The following is a 23,861-nucleotide window of genomic DNA, read 5'->3' on the forward strand; positions in this document are numbered from 1 at the left end:
GATACTGTTTAAGCAATTTAGGTGACAGCTAGTCAAACTGAAACTTAAATATATCTCTAACTAGACTCCAGCTCCTTTTAAATCTCCCCTAAACTGTTAAATGAGATTAGATTTACAATCATAAAAGGCTGCATTACTCCCTGCTGATTGGCCACTTTTTTCAATTCAATTCCGTTTATTTATATAGAGCCAATCCACAACATGTCATCTCAAGGCACTTTACAGTTCACCAGATCATAAATATTGATTCTTAAGTTTTCTATCTAAGGAAAACCAGTTGATTGCGTCGACTCATTGACTCGAATGCAATCCCTCACACTAAGCATGCTTGTAGCGACAGTGGAGAGGAAAAACTCCCTTTTAACAGGAAGAAACCTCCAGTGGAACCAGGCTCAGTGTGAGCGGCCATCTGCTGAGGCCGACTGGGGTTCAAGGAGAAAGAAGCAGAGATACAAAAGGCAACTGAGCCAGCTCCCATGTCACAGGATGAAGAGCAGGCCGCTGTAAAACAGGTCGATCTTTTTTGTGCTCTTCTTTGTCCTTCCACTTAATTTTCCATAATTATAAAAGAATGCACACAATCGCTGCAATGCCAGCTTCTTTTGTGGCGTATTTCTGCATATTATTGTCCTGTGCATGGTGTAAAAAATAAAACCTGCAAGTAAGGCAACTGTTGATTTAACAGAACATGATCATAGACACAATAATATCAAAGCATCTTTATCATATTAAACATTTAAACTGATTTTATTTTATGCTAAAATATTCTGAAGAGAAACTGATTTGTCTTTTTTATTAAAGGTAAAAACGTATCCGTCCATCTGTGTGTGACAAAGCCATTCTTAATTCTCTCTCTTCTCTTATTTAACTATATAACTAAAAAGTGAAGGAAAAAATTGGTTAGATTCTAGCATATAAAGATCTACTTGCAAATCTCCTTTATTTAAAAACAAATAAGACTCCTTCTAGATCCAGTTTCTACTTGCATAACAGTGTTGATTGCAGGATGTGAGCACTTTAAAAATTCAACATCTCAAGGACAGACTGCAGGAGCTGGCAGATAAAAACACGTTATTGTGATGACGAGTGGGAGGAAGGCCAGAGTGACAGCAGGAAACAAAAGGAAGGAACTTTTCTGGGTTTTGTTTAAGCTTGTCAAGAAATCTTTTACTCCTGGAGTAGATTTTCTAAAGATATCATCAACGTTCATTTCTCTTGTCCTTTCATTTTTCTGCATTATAATCTCTGCAGACAGAAATGACAAAGTGCCTCTTTGCAGCGAAAAACAAAGCAAAACAAAAGGCTTTTGTAATTCCTGTCATACAAGCATTAATTCCTCCGCTGGCAGTGTTTACCTCCTCATCTCCTCATCAGCCGTGCCTTGGAGCAGAGGCTGCTCAGCAGACGCCCTCTAAGGTCAAAGAACACAAACTGCAGGCACTTTCATCACTTTAAACTGCAGTAATGAGGCCTTCAAATCATTAATCCCTTTGTGTTCAATTATGCCTATGCTGGAGGAAACACTAATGAATTGCTAGAATTGAGAAGACAATTAACACTTTCACTGAAACTGAAGCTTTTGTTTCTACGCAGTCAAACGGGCAAAATATCCTTCATAGATCAAGAAGAGAGGCACAAGCAGGAATCTTTAAGATTTAAAAACGCAAAGCATCCAGTAAGGTTCATTTCATGAACTTTCTGGATTAAAATCTGCAAGTCAATGGTCACTATAACAATGTGAAGCTTTCAGAAACTGCTACTCTGGTATAAAGGTGGGATTATGTGGTGTGAAATCTAAACTTACCGTTTATTTTGTCACCTCGCATCCACTGTGAGATTAAACCAGCCTGACAGGACGCCATAAACTCAGAGCTAATGAGCCTCCTGGGCTCAAAGACCCCGTCTGGCATTTTTCACTCCTCCAGTTCGATTCAACTTTATCTAAACTTCTTCTTTCTGCATTTCTCTTTTAGCTTTTTTTTTACAGACTGCAGAGGAAGTCGAGAATTTAACTAAAAACAGAAGTGAGTTGGTTGTCTTGTGGTTTACGTGTCAAAACTACCTACAGTCTTAGGAGCAGATCCCTACCGTTTGCATACACTTACCAAGCGTAGCTCTTTATTAAACAAAAGATGCAAAAATGCAAGATGATGAAGACAGTAGTTAGAGGACCTTCGGGTTTCGGTTGCTGCATCATGGTTGCAACAGAATGACAAAGTGTTTTTATAAAGAAAAGTACTAAATTAAAGATTCGTTGAATATTAGAAGTGTGAAAAGCAGACATTTGCAAAGAGATTAAACCAAACTGTAAGATTGATGTCACATTCAACTTCATAAAGTGAAAGTAAATTCTGTTGTCTCAGGAGTTGCGTGTAAAAGAAAAAAAAAAAAGCACCTGATGAGGACTTGGCTCTGGTGTGTTTACTCCGGGCCTCTTGGCTATCTTTGCATGGACGGCTGAGGCAGTCGTGAGCCCGAGCAGGAGATGTTGGTCCATCCCTCCTAAGCCTCAGGTGCAGGCTTGGTTCAGCAAACAGGTTTTGGATTAATGCCAGGTCCAGAGCGGACACACGTTGGCCGTTCAGAACCAGGATCTCGTCGCCTGGACGCAGACCTGAAAGCAAACGTGTGTTTTTCAGGAAAAACAGCCTACAGAGCAGATGCAAAAAGCTGTAAGGGTGCGATTGAGCGAAAAGCTGTCACCTTCACTGAAAGCCAGCCCATCAGGGAGAACCTCGCTCACAAAGATCCTGCTGTTCTTCTGGTTGTCAATGTGTCCTGTTATGGCAAAGCCTGGCATAAAAGAGTTTAAGGGAAAATTAATTAAATAAAGAAAAAAAAGGATTAAGTATGCACAGAAATCATAACTGACTCTTACTGACCAAAGTCTGCAGTGCTACTCGGCCTCTCCATTTGAAGAGTAAAAACGTTAGCAGAAACCACCTCCAGCTGATCCCAGACCTGCAGAGTGCAATGAAAGAAATGAATGCACCATCAAAAAGCCAGAATGTTTAATACTTCTGGGAGTTTTCGGATGCATGCATCTTCTCACCACATCATGGAGAAGCTCACAGGAGGCTAAGAACCGGACTTCCACCTCCTCTCCTGCTTGTCTGTGCAGGCGGACGCAATGTGAACTCGGGTCCAGCTGTTTCACCTGTTCACACAAGAAAACATTGATGTTCAGTGGCCTGCATGAAGACAATAATGAGACATAATTCATGCACCAGTACTTAGGTGGACAGCTGCTGTGCTGCTGAGGTGTGAATTATTCACCAACTTTGCACGTGGTGGAGAAACAAAGGGATAATTTGTGTGGAAGTGTCAATGTATGCAGGCTTTAATAGGAAGCAGTGTGAACAATCGTGTACACTCCTGTGTAAGATCTGATTAAACTCTGAATAGCTTTAAATGTTGGTTCACTAATAAATCCAAAATAGAAAAAAAAATCATTCTAATAGCTTTTTAATAAGTTATATAAAGATTTTTTGTTGAAGTAGTTATATTTACTGCAATCAATAAAATGAAGAAGTAATTTTTGACAGGACTTAAGAGCGTTAATTTGATTTCATTAATTAGAAATATTTTAACGTGTAAAAAAATTAACACAATTAATGAGGGCGAGGCTGCTTTAACTTATAAAGTCCATGTACAAATAAAATAACTTAAAGCTACAGTGTGTAACTTTTAGCGACATCTAGCGGTCAGACTGCAGACTGCAGCAACATGAACATCTCCCCCCCACTGCTTCTCCCCCCCAACAGTACGGCGAGCGTTACGGGACAAAATGTCTTCCACGACGTCAGCATCACCTACCTTCTCAAGTGATGAGGTTTGTTTACATAGATAATTTTACAGATAGTATTTCATGAGTCTGTGTAGGTATAGATTTCATGTAGACTTAAGGTAATAAATATACCCGTTATTTTTTCTACATCGTTGTGACGTTTTGGCGTTCTCGCAAAAATATGAGACCCTACATGCAGCAGGGTGGTTTGATTTTCTTAAAATCTCTCTCTGCCCTCAGTTTCCATCCCTCACCTCACTGTTTAGCAAAGCTGGTTAGCAAAATTCTCTGTTTGACCAGAGTCCGGGTCACATCGCGTCTGCTATAAAAGTCACTGCGGAGGGAGAGAGGCTGAGCTTCTCTAAGCAGATGCAGAAAAATGTACAGAAAAAATGCGGATATATCAGGGCAATAAGTGCAGCAGAACTACTAGCATCATAAAATAGCAGCAGAGGCAGACAGAGAAAGATATCCGCATGAATCCAAACAGACTAGTAGAAACTAGCTGAAGATGTTAGAATTAGCTAAATTAATTAAAACAGGGGTCTTCAGCGTTTTCCAGGCCAAGGACCCCAAAACTGATGGCGAGATGGAGCGGGTTCCCCCTAATTATATATATTGTAAGACATTGTGTTATATCAAACTGGTCCTATAGTCACTCTATTACAGATGGAGTAATGTAATGAAAGTAATTTCGCCCTAAGATTATTAAAGTGTTTCTGATTTCGGGTTAATGGGACAGGTGCTGTGAATGAAACGGTGCCCAGCTTGAAAGAACTCCTGTGTGTCGCTGAATGTGTGTATTGATGACTAAAAGACATCTTCTGCCTCCATTTATATGTTTACCACAGTGTGTTGAATTCATGTGTATTTAATGTGTATTTAAATACATTTCAATTAGTGGACAAAATTTCAACCAAAACTTTCGCAACCCCCATGCAGTACCTCCATGGACCCCATAGGGGTTGCAGACCTCCGCACTAATAATTAACCATTATCTAAGTCTGGAAGGAATATTTTCACCATAACCGCAGCGTTAGGTCTAATATAATGTACAACAGAGAGAGGTTTGATGTAGGAAGGGTTGATGGCTAAAGGGTGGGGATGCTTTTATATGCCTTTGTTTTAAAATGCAGTGATAACCAGAAGTACAGTCGCCAAAATGTAACTAAGAGCTTAACTTAAATGTAGCTTTACTCAAGTAAAAGTAAAAATTGTTATTCACAAAAACACTTAAGAATAAGACATGGTTTGGGAAAATGGCTGCTCAAACTGGAACTCTGCGTGTGGATTAAATGTTTAAACATGCTTTAAATTAAATAATCAGGCAGACAAAGATAAGATTACATGCTCTCTAGATTTATAAAGAATTGAATAATAAAAAGGTTAAAAAAAACACAATTAAACAATTAATTCATGTAGAATAGATACCCCCCAAACACCTTACATAACCTAAATTGTTTTATCAAAAAATGTGTTGGCGTGCTCATATAATTATTTATACGATAATTGGGGAGAAAAAGCTTTTAAATTGAAAAGGTGGTGTAATTTGTGAACATAGGGTTTTTGATTAAAATGTGATTAATATCAATTAATTAATTAAAAACCCTGCAATTGACTTGATTAAAAAAATTTATTGCATACCATCTCTAGCATTTTTTTAAAAGCAAGCAGCAGAGAACCCCATCAGAAAGCAGTTAAAGACGGAAGTTAGATTAGAAGAGTAAACTTAATCCACATCACAACGAAAGGTCAGCCGACACACAAGTAGTGCTAACAGGGTCAAGCTGATGCTTCACCATCCACATATCCTAGTGGGTTATTCTTTTAAGAAAGCCATGGCAATAAGACATGTTTTGTTGTCAAAAAGACTGCTTTAAAACAAAAACTAAATAACAACTAAATGACATTTCTATAAAAACCTACCTTGCAGGCTGCACAGAGAAGGTCAAAAGCTGTTTGGTGTTTTCTGATGGGAACTTTGACTGTCAGGCCGTCTGGCATGCTGACACAGGCCAGCAGGTCTGTGGCAGCGTCGATGTTGTCCCAAATACCCCCGTTAGGTGGCGACATGGAGTAGATGCTCGTCAACATGTTGAAACTCTGTGGAAAGAAGGAGAAGATGGGGGTAAGTCGAAGAAGACAGAAGATGATCAGCTTAGAAGTGTAACAGGATGAGGAATGAGAGAGAAGGTAAATAAGGAGGGAGTCACTGAGAGTCAGCGCACAGAAATCAATACTTTCATTAGTCTGAATGCTTGGCTCTGGATTAAGGACTGGAGCAAATATGTTCAACAACTCCATCTTCAGAAATTCATTTGACATCATAGATGTCAGTTGCTCCACATTACAGTCATCATTGTGGCCGTTTACACAAGATGACCGACCAAGGCCAAACTGGCCACTTCAGACACCAGATAAAACCTCAGGGTGTCAAAGTCGAAGTCAGTGAATCTTTTTCTCATTGTTTTGTGATAGTCCTGTTTCTCTGATTGTGACTGGCTGGATGTGTTGTCTTCATCCTCTGACATTGGAGAATGACTTCTGGTTGAGAGTTGCCTTTTGTATCTCTGCTTCTGTCTCCTTGAACCCCAGTCGGCCTCAGCAGATGGCCGCTCACACTGAGCCTGATTCTGCTAGAGGTTTCTTCCTGTTAAAAGAGAGTTTTTCTTCTCCACTGTCACTACAAGCATGTTTAATGTGGGGATTGCCTTTGAATCAATGAGTCGATGCAATCAACTTGTTTTCCTTTGATAGAAAACTTTGAATCAATTTGACTGTATGATCTGGTTGAATTGTAAAGTGCCTTGAGATGACGTGTTGTGAATTGGCGCTGTATAAATAAACTGAATTGAATAGGCACCAAGTATATTTATATATTATACAGTATATATAAGTGGGAAAATGTAAGCCGCACATAACCCTGAACACACCCTCTTCACCATGAAACATGGCAGTGACCGCATCATGCTGTGGGGATGGTTAGCATGTGTCAAAAAAAGCTAAAACCTTCACTTAATGATGACGTGCAGCAATGACATCCCATCTCTCCGACTTTAAAAAGAAAAAGTTGAATTTTCAGTCGCAAAACAAGCAAAGGTGTTAAAAACAGGAAACGATATGCAACTGAAATACCACCGAAATGCAGTTCTTAAAATATTTGTTCTGTGGCTTTGAATACAATTCAATGCTTTTAGATTTTAAGCATTGGGCAATTGTATCATGGCTCCATCTATCTGCCTCCTTCACCTTTTCCCCCAACTTTGCGTTTGTCCATTATTAAAAAAAATAAAAATGAATAAAAACTGCAGATAAAATGCATTGCAGTTTGCGGTTTAAACTGGACCAAATGTGAAACAGCTTAAAGGGTGTGAATACTTTTATGAGGCAAATAATGAACATGACTGTGTTCGGAAATCAGTCCAAGATCTGGAAGGTAATTACAAGCTGCAGTATTTGTGGCATTAGGAGGAAGGTCTGAGTCGGGTATTAAGGTGGGGGTTAGCCCGCTGCACGGCCTCACAGGCAGCCATTTGGGGCTTTTGGTTTAGACTTTGTGTCTCTGGAGAGACAAAAAAACACCACTGCTGCGACATGGAGTCGGGGGCCGGCACCACAAGTGCAGCTTAAAGCCACAATTATTATGGCCATAGATCATGAGGAAAGGCTACGCACCAAATATAACGACAATATCAAGTTGAAGTGAAACAGGGCAGCGAGGGGGGATAATTGCTAATGTTTTAAAGGCATTATGGGACCATTAAATGGAGAGTGCTTTGTGTGTCAGTGTGCTTAGCTTTTTTTCCCCCCTTTTTATCTGATGTGTATGAGCTTTTCTGTCAACTTCTTATGCTGTTTGCTTGGTTTGATGAATCACCTCAAGAGGAAAAAGACCTTTTTCCCCTGCAAGACAAACAGCCTGAGGGGACAAGCAGACGTCTCTGAATCAGAGCTTGCTTGCATTCAAACACACACAAAACACCAAGCATCAGTTTATGCTTAGATGACAATGAGGTTTGTGCATGAATCTTAATCTTATATCAGAGATATGATAGTTCCTTATGTCCCTAACAGGGCACTTCACTCTCAATCTGCAGGTTTACTAGTGGTTCCTAGAATTTCTAAAAGTAGAATGGGAGGCAGATCTTTTAGTCATCAGGCTCCTCTCCTGTGGAACCAACTACCAGTTTTAGTCCATGACACCATGTCTACTTTTAAGGGAAGACTTAAAACTTTCCTTTTTGATAAAGCTTATACGACTGGCTCAGGTTATCCTGATATCTCTATAGATAGGCTGCTATAGGCTTAGACTGCTGGAGGACATAGAGACCCCTATTTCATCATTCTGCTTCATATTATCTCTATTCTCCCACTCTGCAGAATATGTTAGTTCAATCTCTAACGTTCTGCTTTCTCTGCTTTTTCTCATAGTAGTTTCACCTCATCTGTTCCTTTTTGGCTGTGACTCCATCCTGGAGAGAAATATCAACTGTGCTGCTGCCATCAACACCCTTGTTTATAGATGTTTAAGATCGGCCTGATTTTCAGTGTAGTCCTGTTTCTCTGACTATGACTGGCTGGATGTGCTCTCTTTATCCTCTGACATGAGAGTTGGTTCGGAACTCGTCTGCCTGGCTGTGTGTTTCCTGGACGGAGCTGCCTTTTACAGTTGCTTTCTGTATCCCTGCTTCTATCTGCAGATGGCTGCTCAAACTGAGCCTGGTTCTGCTGGAGGTTTCTTCCTGTTAAAAGGGAGTTTTTTTTCTCTCCACTGTCGCTACAAGCATGCTAGTGTGAGGGATTGCAAGCGGGTCAATGAGTCGATACAATCAACTTTGAATCAATTTGACTGGATGATCTGAGAACTGTAAAGTGCCTTGAGATGACATATGTTGTGAATTGGCTCTATATGAATAAACTGAACTGAACTAAATAAAAACACTGATGTTCCTAAGCAGATTTTCAGTCACTGCCTGCTCTCAAATGTGACTGTCATGGCTCTACAACTTCGTGTCAACGTGTCCGAAAAACATCTGGGCAGCCGGAAAAGTCAAAAATAAGGTTTCCAGAATCAGCTTCACCAGTAGCTGACTAACACTGAACGCTCATTCATGGTTTGACAACAGATCAATGGTTGCCTGGTTGCCAAGCCGGCACTGGACTTCAACAGGTGCTCTGAATAGCAAGTGTGTGGATACAGTGTTTTCCTTCGCATGTGGAAATAGCTTCCCAGTTAGGATCCCCAATGAGCCACAAAATAAAGGCTGCTGCAGAGAAACACCCATTCTGTTGCCCTTGGCGACACAAATATTGTAGCGCTGCCCTTTATAGATAGGCTGAGCTCAAAGAGACGACTTCACTCTTTTACATTAAAGAGTAATACTCTTCTTTTCCTAAAAACTTTACCCAGACATCCTTCCTTTGACAAAGTGTAGAAGGCACCAACCAGAGAAGGCTTTAAATATCTCTGAATATTTAAAATTGTGTGTGTGTGGGAGTTTGAAGTAAGAGTTTGCTGAGAGATGGCGACAGACAAAGATCAATATGTCATGGATGAGGGGGGACGAGATGATGGTCAATGGGGGGGATGTGCTCCGCTTTATGTGCTGCAATTAACGATTGTTTTGCAAATCGATCAATCTGTCGATTATTTTTCAGATTAATCGTTTGATAATCCGATAGAAAAAACTTCCTTAAAGACTTTTTGCAAAATTAAACAAAGTGAAATTGAAGCTTTTCTACTTGAAGAGTTTTGGATAGAGCATTTTGACAAATGAATAACATTTTTATTTTAAATGCAAAATGTTTACACATATTTTTTTTTTTACAATTTTGGTATAATCGCTACTCATGGTTGGTTACTCTGTCAGCTAAAGGCATATTTTTTACTCTCAATGCTCCAGTTAATGGTTAATAGATTACTAGATTAGTTGATTATTAATACAAAAATTGTATTAATCTTATTGTTTCAGCCCTACTCTAATCTGGTCTAGGAATCAAGAGAGGAAATCGGTGAAAACCAAGCTGTATGAAAGTGAGTATTTGTTTAGCAAATGAAGATGAATGCAACAGTATCCATGTCCACAAAACCTTTTAATCCCCTTTGATACCATAAACTTAAATGCACTGGAAAAAATCTAAATCAAGATAATTTATTCTTAAAATAACTGCACTGAAGACGTTTTATCATCGTCTCCCTTACTTTCATCTATTCTCCTTTTTCCAGTTTTTCCCTTTCCTGTTCTACTTACATTGCAGTCTCCATATAATCTGTACTACTCCCTGCATAATCATAATAAAGCTAGCCGTACTGCTCCACTTGTGAGAGCAAAATCTGTTGGGCCCTTTTTTGGCATCAAGAAAATTATTCTTAGTGCCACATTGACAGACAGGACAAAATAATGCATTTTTTCTTAAATTGAGGAGGTAAGTGAGACACTTTTCCAATGGAATAAGACAATTTACACTTAAAATAAGAAGAAAACAATTGCATTGTCTTATTTCAAGAGTAAAAATACTCATTCCATTGGCAGATCATCTTATTTACCTACTCAGATTAAGGGTAAATACTAGGGATGCACGTTATAATCGGCCCCCTACCGGTATCGGCCTGTATCGGCCTTAAAACTGAATCAGCTTCTGAATTTCTAAAGTCTAAAAAAAAAAAATTAAAAATATTTCTTCTTCTTCCTCAAAAACTTATTTTTTACAGACTTAAAAACTTCTAAAGACGAGGGAAAAAATATTGATACATTAAAATATCACAATATCTTCATATCCTGATATATTGCCATTTAAAAACACCATATCAATCTCTTTTACTAATGAAATATTGCTATATGTCATCGTTATGCAACGAAATCCCCAGAAAATTCACAAAATGTTGCCATATTTTTATATGTTGATATATTGACGCGGTATCGATCTATTTTACTAACAAAATCTCACAAGAATTTGCAAAGTATCACAAGAGTTTGTAACAGAACGATGAAATTTCACCAGATTTTGAAAGTAAAATAGATCGATACCGCATTTTTTAAAATCTATTTGATATCAGCATATGAAAATATATTTGAGTATATTATTTTTCAAAGTGTCAGAAAGGGATAACAAAACTGCTATTTTCAATGACTACTTATTTTTGTCCAGCTTTAACATCGGTATCGATATCGGTTATCGGCTACATGAGTTTTAAAATATCGCATATTGGATATCAGCCAATATCCCAATATCGTGCATCCCTAGTAAATACATTTCATTTAAGAAATGTTGACTTATTTCTAGATCATTTATGCAGTGTTTGCGTTATCGCATGTGATATAGCTGTTCTCTGAAACTCTTCACAGGCCAAACTGACCATCAGCAACAAAAGGAAGCATGAAGACCAACGAACACACCACATATTAGGAATTCAGTTTTATAAATAAAGATTTCAACAATTGGAGCACTAATCAATCCAACATAAATTGTTGGGGGAAACATCCTGCAGTAGGAATGACTTTCATCAGCAGGACCAAGAAAGCTGATCTAAGTCGAAGGAGGATGGATGGGATTTAAGACAAGGCAACCCCAGAAAGGCCCGTTAGAGAGTGGGGAGGAGATTCACCTTCAGGCAGCCTGGGCTAAACTGGGATGACTCAGCATAAGCTGTTGTTCAAAGTCTACTTTTAATACGAATCCATAGTAAGAATTAAAAATGATTCCTAAAGCTTTTATTTTGAAAACTGTTTAAACCAAGCACCTTTCCCCTTACATCTTATAATTATACACAACATTGTGTTGATCAACTACGGTACATTGAAGCCCCATAAACATAGAAATTTGGGATTGCAAAAGGATAAAATATGTACATGTTTAAGGGGCAGTAATTATTTGGCAAATCAATATATGCAAATGCCTGTTGACGAGAAAAGAGCTTCCAATAAATGAAGCTAGCCGTCAAACCTAAGTTGTTATTATGCAGTCACAACATTTCAATTCCCAGCTCAGCTGACATTGAGTGGGTGGAAGCTAAACCATCTCCCTCAGAGAAACCTATGCATAAGGCCAACCAGCAGCAGAACTGACAGGCTAATCACATGAAGCTACTCGCCTCTTCCCTTTTTTCCCAGCGTCTGCACATCCTCACCCTGCTGGAATCACTTGCTCGCTGTCTGAGAGACCATTTGAGTTAAAATGGAGCTTGGACACTTGCACACAACAACACAGGTTGCCCTGACTGAAAAGGATTAGTGAAAGATGACGGCCTATTAGCAGAAATCAGGGGATTTGTGCGCCAAGTAGTAAAACAGGAGACACTGTTATTAACAACATAATTGCTCTGATCTATAGATTTTTTTTCTTTCCTAGCCTGAGGAAAAAACGGATCCACACATATCACAGTTGGTCAATGATGGAGGAGACACAGGCTTCAGTCTTAACCCATTTCTTTCCTTATTATCTCAGGGTTTATGCAGGAATGAGTAACTCTAATTTAATGCTTTTTAATGCTCTTAGAAATAATTTTAATGCCATCAACTTATATTTATATATATATATATATATATATATATATATATATATATATATATACATACACACACACACAAATATATATAGACAATATATAACACGGCAAAATCCTTCATCATCTTTACTGTCGACAGGCTGCAGCCATGTCCTGAATTCCTCGTTTTCCAGCCACTTTTGTTGAAACTAGCATTTTCCCCGTTCTGTAGCTTTTTCTCCGCCTTGAGCTTCTTTTCCGAACATACGGTTTTACGATCAACCGGAAGCAGTTCCACGCAAACACGCAGAACCAGTTATTTCTGATATATCTGACAAACTTGGTTTTATAACCTTTTTTTTAAATAAAGCATTTTAAATCCCATGATTATCATTTAAATCATCTTGGTGTCAATTAAGGCCTTAATTTAGAAAATAAGAATTTAATGAATTATTGTTTTTTAATCACCCTGTATCTTTATATTTTACATTTATGAAAGTCGGAGAGAATTTAAAATGCTTAACTGATGAGGAAGACGGAGCATTTAGGTCAACATTAAAGCTCAGTACTAATGAAAGCCTTTATTGTTATTTCCTCAACCACTTCCTGATCAGTTACTCTCTAGACCATAAATAAGAGCAGCTTTAACACTTTCCACATTGACCACAGACTCCTACTATGAGTCATAGCATCCAGTTAAGCCATAATCTCCATAACATCAGCCTTAAGGCCTATACATACCTCACGTTTGGCCTGCACGTCCGTATTTCTGTCCGTACGTTCTATCCGTTGACTCCTTCATACCTCCGTCCGTTGAGGTGCGCAATAACCCGTATTTCCTCTAGGTGGCAGTGCTGGGCGCCAATGATTCGTCATTGATCAAAACATGGCGATGGTCCAAGACCTGATTCTGTTGCATTCTAACCTTCTTTGTATTTTGTTGACATTTTGTACTAAAAACTCAATAGCGCCCCCACCGTTTCCGGTAGTATTGCTCCGTATTGATCCGTTTCGTCCGTAAGCGTAAGCTCCCAATTTTCGTGTCAAAGTACGGGCGAAATCGACGGTTAGAACGTATGAAACACTCCACACGTATCCGTATCCGTCTTTTACGTGAGGTATGAATGGGCCTTTAGCATGTCTGAAAGTATCTATTATAGAAGTCTGTAAGAGTTTCATTCTGTCATGAAGGATGTTTTCTGAAGTCATTGGAAACATAAGTGGAATACGTTAGCAAACTGCAGCCTTCACTACATCCATGGTGTAAATTTGGGGTTTTGATTTGGAAGGCCATAATAACTGTTTGCATATTTTAAAAGTTCAGCAAAAAACGCTTTGCAGCAGACCTTCAAATCTATTGCTTAGACCACAATAATAATAACAATATGATGGGAAACACATCCCAGCTATTACTCTGGTGAAAGGACTGCGTCGGCTATTAAATATGGAATGGAGAGTATTCTGCTTCTCCATGTCTCACTAGGCTTCTCCTCCAAACTAAGAATATCTAAAGTGTTTTTTACGGTAATATTTTCTATAACAAAAACATTTGTACATTTTAAAGTTTGTACGGCAAGTATGTGGTCCTCCAAACCATTAATGATATAACTACGCTTCAAGAAAGAAATATTTGGTTATATTTTTGTTGAATATTAGTATTTATCTTCCATATCATTATCAAATCACCATAGGTAAGGGGATTAGTTCAACCAATCAAATATAATGGTATTTAATTAAATTTAATTATTAATTTAATAAAGGTACACATTTTAAAGAATAGAGTACAAGTTTAAATATCTTTAATTGTTGTGAGTTAATTGCTGCATTAGTTTGTAATACGTTTGAGTAAAGGCAGGTAAATTTTTCTTGGCTGTTTAACTGGTGTTCTTAGTAGCTTTGACTCGTCTGTTGCCGTTTGGCTGTGACTCCATCCTGGAGAGAAATATCAGCTGTGTCGCTGCCATCTACAGTTTTGTTGATAGATGTTGGAGATCGGCCTGTTTTTCCAGTGTAGTCCTGTTTTTCTGACTGTGACTGGCTGGATGTGCTCTCTTCATGCTCTAACATTGGAGCTGGCTTAGAGCTCGTCTACCTGGCTGTGTGTTTCCTGGATGGTGCCGCCTTTTACAGCTGCTTTTTGTATCTTTGCTTCTGTCTCCTTGAATGCCAGTCGGCCTCGGCAGATGGCCGCTCACACTGAGCCTGCTTCTGCTGGAGGTTTCTTCCTGTTAAAAGGGAGTTTTTCCCCTCCACTGTTGCTACAAGCATGCTTAGTGTAAGGGATTGCCTTCGAGTCAATGAGTCGATGGAATAAACTGCTTTTCCTTAGATAGAACACTTTGAATCAATTTGACAGTATGATCTGGTGAACTGTAAAGTGCCTTGAGATGACATATGTTGTATACAAACATAATTGGAATTGGCGCAATATGAATAAACTGAATTGAATTGAATTGGTGAAGTACAAAAAAAAATATTTGAGTTTTACTCTGAGCGAGAGCATGTTTTTGTGAGGATGATCTTGAACAAGCTTCACTTATTCCATGTTTTTCCCATGTTTTAAATCACAAAGCCAACATTAGCAGACCTGCTGGAACCATAAGGGCTTTGAACAGGAAAGCCTTTAAGAAAGAGGTGAAAATCATCCCAATCTCAAGTTGATTGAAAGTAGGGCTGCAATAAAAAAAAACAACAAAAAAAACAAGCAACTCCAGGGTTTTCTATCTCAAACACTCATATGTGTTTCAGAAGCAGGGAGGGTTGCCAGCGAAGATCTGTTAGTAGGAGGGAGCAAGTTGCACCATATTAAACTTCTCCTGTTAGATTTGATGTCTTTATTCACAGATAAATGCAGATAAACTTGAAAGGGAGTGTTGCTTTGAACCAAATAATGCACTCAGACAAGCAGCTATTTAATACCCCAGAATCGCGCAAACACTGTGTGTAAAAATATGATTACACTCAAAAGCAGGATGGAGAGCTGTGGTTGAATTCAGGCTCTTTCATGCAATAGCTGACCAATCAAGCCACTGGTTTTTGCGTGTGTGGACTGGGTGAATAAATTCTCTGACTCACCTCGGTACTTCTGGGAGGCAGGATGCACGTCTGACCTCCAGCATCGCTCTCAAAGACCTGAAAAATCAAAAGAGTGAACGGTCAGAAAGCACAGACCGCGGGGCACCATGCTGACTGACTGACTCATAAAGCTCTGGCTTCAGCAACACAATAATAGTCACACACAGCGCTGGTAGTTAGGTAGTTAATTAAAAACTACTAGTGGCGAGAACAGCGCTTTGATACTGCTTCCAAATGAGATATCTGTGGCCTTTGAAGGGGGCATGCTGGAAATGTGATGCATGTGCGAAGATTGGGGTGTTTGCAGAGAGATGAAAGGGGGAAATAGTCCAAAGGCAGATGGAAGAAAGGACAAGCATCCTCCTCTAAAAAAGCTTCTTAATCAGCTTGAACTTCTCCAAACAATTACTGTTCAAACAGTAGGGAGCAGTAGACACAGATGACTCTTATTTTACGTTTCACCAGAACTAGCAGTGCTAAAAAGGTTTCATCTCTTCTCCTGGTCCGTTTTCAAAATAAGCTCTTCTTATAAGATATGTGGAGTAAAAAAAAAGTTTAATGGTAATTCCGGTTGGAAGAGTGACCGAGCTGTTGTCCTTTGCATGTTGGCATCTCCTTCCATTGAAGGCCGCTGAAAAAAAGCGCAGACTCAAAGAAAATAAACAAAAATTTCTATACGATTTTCTTTACAATTACTTTTTTCTCTCTTTGTCTAGTTTCGTATAAAGTGTAAAAATACTTCGGATGAAGATAAGCCGGTTGTGAATCCACATATAGGAACATCTAAACCCAAACTGTTCAAAGAGCCATACTGGACCATAAAATAAATAAAAATCTGTCTGGAGCTGCAAAAATGTAAAAGTCTTAAATATACGCCTAGTATGGCAATACTGGCTCTAAGTGTATTAGCCCATTATAAAAAAGGACTATGTGGGTTTAAATATAAAATAAGCATACATTATTAAATTTTTATCATGGAGCAAATGTCACATCATGTGACTACTCTGCTTTATGACATTTGTTGCTTTAAGTTTAAATTCCATCACAATATTAATGTATTAGGTTTTGTTGCATTGATAAAATTATAGAAACACAATAAAGAAATCTGATTTTTTTGTGTTAATTTTTATATTGAAGACTTTGGGGGGGGGAGAAAGTATAAGAATGCATAAGAGCTCTACCTGTTTGATTTGTGGACGGTTTTCCACGCTTGCAACAAAACTAGCAGCAGTGGTGGAGTTTGGAGATGCAATCCACCTCTTAAATCTATCTTTGCTCTCCTGTAATTTATCCTGAAGTTCTGCAATCAAACTTTTTCCTCTCACTCCCACTGTGTTAATTTCTTCAATGAGATGATGATGCACAAAAAACAACGAATCTCAAGCGACATCTGAGGTGCCAACATGTTGCCATATGGAGGAAGGTAAGGAACGGGTGGGCCTGTAGTAGTAGTACCGTGTGTGTGTGTGTGTGTGGGCGCGCGTGCATGTGAGTGTGTGTGTGTGTGTGTGTGTGTGCCTTCCTGTGCCTGTATCTGTCTGTCTCTCTGTCATAGAAGAAAGATGTTCTACTGATCCGCTGGATATTAATCGTTTAATTTCTTCCTCCCAATTAGATACCTGACCAATGACACCACAGCCAAATCAGAGGTTGGGGAAGGACGTGAAGTCTGTTGCAGACATGGTGGGAGCACCCCCACCCCCGACGCCAAAGAGCAGAAAGCCCTAAAGAACTCAATGGCAAAGTGGATTGGGCGTTCTGGCCTGCCTGCAAGGACCATTGATGATGAAGACTTTGTGGATATGATGAAACAAGCCGACAAAATGTTCAATGTGTACAGTGTGATTTATGTTAAAAAGAGAATCAGTAAGTGGAGAAGTTCTATTCTGCACAGTGTTATCTAAAATTACAAAAATTTGACTAAGACTAAAATAGATTTTCACCATTTAGACAAAGACTAAATTGGGAAGGCAATGACTAAGACTAAAACTGATTTTTGTCATTGTGATTAACACTAAATTAAAAAAAGCTGACAAAATTAACACTGCTCCTAATTTGGTGGTCTGCTGCATATTTAGCATGCCTTCCCTGGAAGGTCGGGAAGCAAACATGCAGGCAATCCTTTCGCATCCATAATGAAAGCAAATAATTTGGTCCATTCTTCTTTGAATCCTTTGTTCTCAGCTATCTTCCTGTATTTCCCTTTGGGATCCATGGCCCAAGACATACGCAATGCTTTGTTTACAACAGCCACCTGCCTGGCACCGTGCCGCTCTGAAACATGGCTATGATGCTAATCTTCCTTGACATAAATGTTAAAATTAATTTAATATACACAGTTTTACAGCATTGGAAAACAGAATGAATGTTTGTTTGATTTCCTGCACACCATATTAAAACAAACAAACAAAAAGAAATCCCTCTTTTCCATTTCATACATTTTTGAAAAAGCTCAGAGGAGCTGCCAGGGGGGCATTAAAGAGCCTCATGCAGCTCTGGAGCCATAGGTTGCCAACCCCTGATCTAGAGGAATGCTGAAAACAGATTTGTCCACATGCCTACTTCAATGTGACCCTGATCGCTTAATAAGGTCAAGAAGTCATCCTTCAGACCGGAGGTCACGGACCCACCTGCTGGCTAATCCGGATTCAACCTGATTTAAAACATTTCTAAATTACCGTGTTTTGTCCAACAGTGTCTAAACTTCACTTGCACCGCTTCTCCTGTGTTAATATGGTAAAGCCCTTAAGAGCGTCCGGCACCAGGCTGCACGTGATACAAATTAGCCAATGAGCTGCCAGTCTAGGTTGCTGCTGCAAGCTACTTTTAGACACAGCAGGCAAGCCGTGGCAAGGCGGATGATGGGAAAGATGGAGAAGACGATGAGAAAAAGAAAGCAGAGAAAGTGTGGACTGCTGGAAGAACTGCGGTGAACGTGAAAGAAAAGTGAAATGGCGTGCTCAAAGATGACTCTGCACATTTTGAGTATGTTTGGCTCAACCTACTGCTGTGAAGCAGGATTCTCCACCATGAACAGAATCAAAAGTAAATATGGATCCAGGTTCAAAATGAGCACCTTGATATGTGCTTGATAATGGCTTTGTCTCTATTCAAACCCAGGTTTAAAGCCTTGCAGGGCAGCCTAAAGTCCACTGCTCTCATTAAGTCAGAAAAATAATAATAATAATAACACGGTCAGTTAAGGTGTTTTATAAAAAATGTCAATCAGGAAATTGTCTGTATACCAAACTGAAAGATTGTTGTTCTCTACTTAAACACTTTAGATTTTAAAGTGGAAAAATATTCTATTTTTTTCTTTTAATACTTTTTATATTAAAATTCAATGTATAATATGGATGCATAAACAACACATTTTATTTCAGTGTTAAATTCTGTTTAAAGTAACAAATAATCATTAAAAATGTCTCCGGACCTTTACTGGTTGATGATTTTCTTTATTCGGACCGATTTTTATTTAGTTACCCCTGGTTTAGACTGAAGACAGATTATTTAAATGTCTGATTTACATATAATTTAAGCTGTATACTCCCACAGTAGTTTTCAGGCTGTTGGTTAACTAAACTGTTAGGAAAAACAAGCAGGTGGCAAAAACAAAATCTGACAAACTTTCTCCCTCTTAGCACACAGACCATGACTTAAATTGCTATAAAAGTCACTCTGTGCCATCAGGTTACTCTACTATACAGGTGCTGGTCATAAAATTAGAATATCATGAAAAAGTAGATTGATTTCAGTAATTCCATTTAAAAAGTGAAACTTGTATATTATATTCATACATTACATACAAACTCATATATTTCAGATGTTTATTTTGTTTAATTTTGATGATTACAAATGACAACAAATGAAAATCTCAAATTCATCATATCAGAAAATTAGAATATTGTGAAAAGGTTCAAAATTGATGGCCCCTGGTGCCACACTCTAATCAGCTAATTAACTCAAACCACCTGCAAAAGCCTTTAAATTGTCTTTCAGTCTAGTTCTATAGGCTACACAATCATGGGGAAGACTGCTGACTTGACAGTTGTCCAAAAGACGACCATCGACACCTTGCACAAGGAGGGCAAGACACAAAAGGTCATCGCTAAAGAGGCTGGCTGTTCACAGAGCTCAGTGTCCAAGCACATTAATAGAGAGGCGAAGGGAAGGAAAAGATGTGGTCGAAAAAAGTGTACAAGCAAGAGAGATAACCGCACCCTGGAGAGGATTGTGAAACAAAACCCATTCAAAAATGTGGGGGAGATTCACAAAGAGTGGACTGCAGCTGGAGTGAGTGCTTCAAGAACCACCACACACAGACGTATGAAAGACATGGGTTTCTGCTGTCGCATTCCTTGTGTCAAGCCACTCTTGAACCACAGACAGCGTCAGAAGCGTCTTGCCTGGGCTAAAGAGAAACAGGACTGGACTGCTGGTGAGTGGTCCAAAGTCATGTTCTCTGATGAAAGTAAATTTTGCATTTCCTTTGGAAATCAAGGTCCCAGAGTCTGGAGGAAAAGAAGAGAGGCACTTCATCCACGTTGCTTGAAGTCCAGTGTAAAGTTTCCACAGTCAGTGATGGTTTGGGGTGCCATGTCATCTGCTGGTGTTGGTCCATTGTGTTTTCTGAGGTCCAGGGTCAACGCAGCCACATACCAGGAAGTTTTAGAGCACTTCATGCTTCCTGCAGCTGACCAACTTTTTGGAGATGCAGATTTCATTTTCCAACAGGACTTGGCACCTGCACACAGTGCCAAAGCTACCAGTACCTGGTTGAAGGACCATGGTATCCCTGTTCTTAATTGGCCAGCAAACTCTCCTGACCTTAACCCCATAGAAAATCTATGGGGTATTGTGAAGAAGAAGATGCAATACACCAGACCCAACAATTCGGAAGAGCTAAAAGCCACTATTAGAGCAACCTGGGCTATCATAACACCTGAGCAGTGCCACAGACTGATCGACTCCATGCCACGCCGCATTGCTGCAGTAATACAGGCCAAAGGAGGCCCAACTAAATACTGAGTGCTGTACATGCTCATACTTTTCATGTTCATACTTTTCAGTTGGCCAACATTTCTATAAATCCTTTGTTTTTATTGGTCTTCAGTAATATTCTAATTTTCTGATATGATGAATTTGAGATTTTCATTTGTTGTCATTTGTAATCATCAAAATTAAACAAAATAAACATCTGAAATATATGAGTTTGTATGTAATGTATGAATATAATATACAAGTTTCACTTTTTAAATGGAATTACTGAAATCAATCTACTTTTTCATGATATTCTAATTTTATGACCAGCACCTGTATAAACAATCCAAGAGAACGCATAAAAAAAACCCTGTTATGGTAGCAGAAATCCTCATCTTCCCCCTCAGCAGGAGTACATTTATAACCTGCCTATAAACAGAGCTGCTTCACTGTAAACGGTCTAAATTTAGAAAGCTTTACCAACTCTCCCACAAATCCCCAGACCTTGGCCTATTTCCCACAGCCGAGTGACGGCCAGCTCCCTACTGTAGCCCTGCGAAGATGGATGATAGAACAGTAACCAAGAGGGAAGAAGGTGGAGGGGGTAAAGCGTGACTCCGGGGCAAGGTTCTAGAGCAGAGCGTTGCTGTGGTAAATGGGATTTAGGCTTAGTCAACATAGATGAGTCAGTATGGAAATTGTCAGAGAAAGACCGCTGGGTAATGCTGTGTATACGCTCTGAGGAACGGTTTGTAAGAGAGAGAGAGCTAGGTGGTAAACGGAGATGGGAGGAAGAGTTTTCTAAGGGAGAAAAAATAGATTTTGGCAATTAACTGTGTGGAGGATGGAGTTAAAAGACTGCATGTTTGATTTAGGGAAAGAGAGGCGCCAAAATAAAACTGAAAAATTCATAAGGTAGAAGAGTTATAAATGTAGTCAGACAGACTTTCAGACTTTCAGTTCAATGTCAATTATCTCTAAAACTGAAAACAAAACAAATTTAAAGGTAAAACACAGCCTTCTCTGGTTCTGTACCACCGATGAACTCTAAACACCAGGAATGTTTATAGAAAATAAAGGAGAGAGCAGAGACTGTTAAGCCGGGCATACACTGTGCGATATTTCCAATCTTTGCACGCAGCTACAGCTCAAACTGTACGACGAAATCGCAGGGTTTAAAAGTTCACAGCTCACACTGTGCGGCTCGACGCTCTGACACAATCTACCTTCTCACACTGCACATCCAAAACCACACGTTAGACTGAGCACCAAGAGATGCCGCTGGTCGGACTCCCCAATCTGAAAGAAGAGGAACCACGTTGTTTGCACATGCGCTGTGCTCGAGGTTCTGGTAAATCGGCTCGTAGCTCTGCTTCAACTGCAGGAATTGCCCAAAAAAAGAACCTACAACGGCTAACTGAATTTCAAACATGTTTGATTTAGGGAAAGAGAGGCGCCAAAATAAAACTGAAAAATTCATAAGGTAGAAGAGTTATAAATGTAGTCAGACAGACTTTCAGACTTTCAGTTCAATGTCAATTATCTCTAAAACTGAAAACAAAACCAATTTAAAGGTAAAACACAGCCTTCGCTGGTTCTGTACCACCGATGAACTCTAAACACCAGGAATGTTTATAGAAAATAAAGGAGAGAGCAGAGACTGTTAAGCCGGGCATACACTGTGCGATATTTCCAATCTTTGCACGCAGCTACAGCTCAAACTGTACGAAGAAATCGCAGGGTTTAAAAGTTCACAGCTCACACTGTGCGGCTCGACGCTCTGACACAATCTACCTTCTCACACTGCACATCCAAAACCACACGTTAGACTGAGCACCAAGAGATGCCGCTGGTCGGACTCCCCAATCTGAAAGAAGAGGAACCACGTTGTTTGCACATGCGCTGTGCTCGAGGTTCTAGTAAATCGGCTCGTAGCTCTGCTTCAACTGCAGGAATTGCCCAAAAAAAGAACCTACAACGGCTAACTGAATTTCAAACATGTTTGATTTTCTCCCGACCTCACGATTCCTGATCAGGAGGTGGTCGTGAGAGGCTATTCGCCCCTCGTTACCCCCTGTATACAACACAACGCAGGACGCACGATGAGGCCGAAACATGGCCTGATTGCACGAGTGGAGAATCAGCCCGAAAAGGACACAAAAATCGTACAGTTTATGCCTGGCTTTCGACTCTTCACAGCAACAGAATCATTTAATTATTGTTTAGTGGAAAATGCAGTTGTAATCCCTTAGAATGTGTCCATTTGTGTCCAAATGTCAGTGTAATTCACGGAAACAGAGACTGTTTTGGCTGCAGTTACCTCCTGTTAGTCTGTGGCTCTGATTTCTGCCTCATAGGTGAGTGGGAGCCACTTCAACGTTCAAAGTAGAATGGGAGGCAGATCTTTTAGTTATCAGGATCCTCTCCTGTGGAACCAACTACCATGAGGCAGACACCCTGTCTACTTTTAAGGGTAGGCTTAAAACTTTCCTTTTTGATAAAGCTTATATTAAGACTGGCTCAGGTTATCCTGAGCTATCTCTATAGTTATGCTGCTATAGGTTTAGACTGCTGGAGGACATAGGGACCCCTTTTTCATAATTCTGCTTGATTCTATCTCAATTCTCCCACTCTGCGGAATCTGTTAGTTAAATCTCTAACGTTATGCTCTCAATGCTTTTTTCTCATAGTAGCTTTGACTCGTCTGTTCCTGTTTGGCTGTGACATCATCCTGGAGAGAAATATCGGCTGTGCTGCTGCCATCAACACCTTTGTTTATAGATGTTGGAGATCAGCCTGTTTTTCCAGTGTGGAACTGTTTCTCTGACTGTGACTGGTTGGATGTGCTCTCCTCATCCTCGGACATTGTAGTTAGCTCAGAGCTCGCCTGCCTGGCTGTGTGTTTCCTGGATGGTGCTGCCTTTTATAGCTGCTTTTTGTATCTCTGCTTCTGTCTCGTTGAACCCCAGTCGGCCTCGACAGATAACCGCTCACACTGAGCCTGGTTCTGCAGGAGGTTTCTTCCTGTTAAACAAGCGTTTTTCCTCTCCACTGTGGCTACAAGCATGCTTAGTGTGAGGGATTGCCTTCAAGTCAATGTGTCGCTGCAATCAACTGGTTTTCCCTAGATAGAAAACTTTGAATCAATTTGACTGTATGATCTGGTGAACTGTAAAGTGCCTTGAGATGACACGTGTTGTGAATTATTTATATAAATAAACTGAATTGAATTGAATTCAACATGAAGCAGCTATAAAACTAGACATTAATAGAAAATTAAAAGCAAAGAACTTAGTTTATGAAACTGGAGAATAGATGCTTTAAACTGATTTCATCAAGTATTTCTTTTTCCTCACCATGTGTTTCAGACCTTAAATCTCATCTAATAATCAGGTTCCAATTTTTAACCCAAATCTAATAAAGCCCTGATATTTAATAATGAGTTTCTTTACACCAACCATCTGCTGGTGTCTGCAGGAGTGAGGACGGAGAGCGGAGAATGTCATCTACCACACACGGCTTTTAATAATTCAT

At 39.5% G+C, this 23,861-nt stretch overlaps 1 protein-coding gene across 5 annotated transcripts in view; it reads right to left on the reverse strand.

The window, feature by feature from the left end:
* tiam2a (TIAM Rac1 associated GEF 2a) overlaps window positions 1-23,861 on the reverse strand; it is a 149,816-nt gene that overhangs the window by 31,094 nt on the left and 94,861 nt on the right. For all 5 annotated transcript variants that reach the window (XM_038271560.1, XM_038271558.1, XM_038271563.1 and 2 more), the window contains exons 9-14: window positions 15,348-15,404; window positions 5,714-5,890; window positions 3,053-3,157; window positions 2,883-2,961; window positions 2,704-2,793; window positions 2,396-2,614 (exon numbers count right to left, since the gene is read on the reverse strand). In XM_038271560.1, coding sequence (XP_038127488.1) covers window positions 2,396-2,614; window positions 2,704-2,793; window positions 2,883-2,961; window positions 3,053-3,157; window positions 5,714-5,890; window positions 15,348-15,404 — 727 coding nt within the window. The remainder of the gene's footprint in view (window positions 1-2,395; window positions 2,615-2,703; window positions 2,794-2,882; window positions 2,962-3,052; window positions 3,158-5,713; window positions 5,891-15,347; window positions 15,405-23,861) is intronic.

The sequence above is a fragment of the Cyprinodon tularosa genome, unplaced genomic scaffold (genome assembly GCF_016077235.1).
Source record: "Cyprinodon tularosa strain WSP-4 unplaced genomic scaffold, ASM1607723v1 ctg80, whole genome shotgun sequence".
NCBI classification, from domain to species: domain Eukaryota; kingdom Metazoa; phylum Chordata; class Actinopteri; order Cyprinodontiformes; family Cyprinodontidae; genus Cyprinodon; species Cyprinodon tularosa.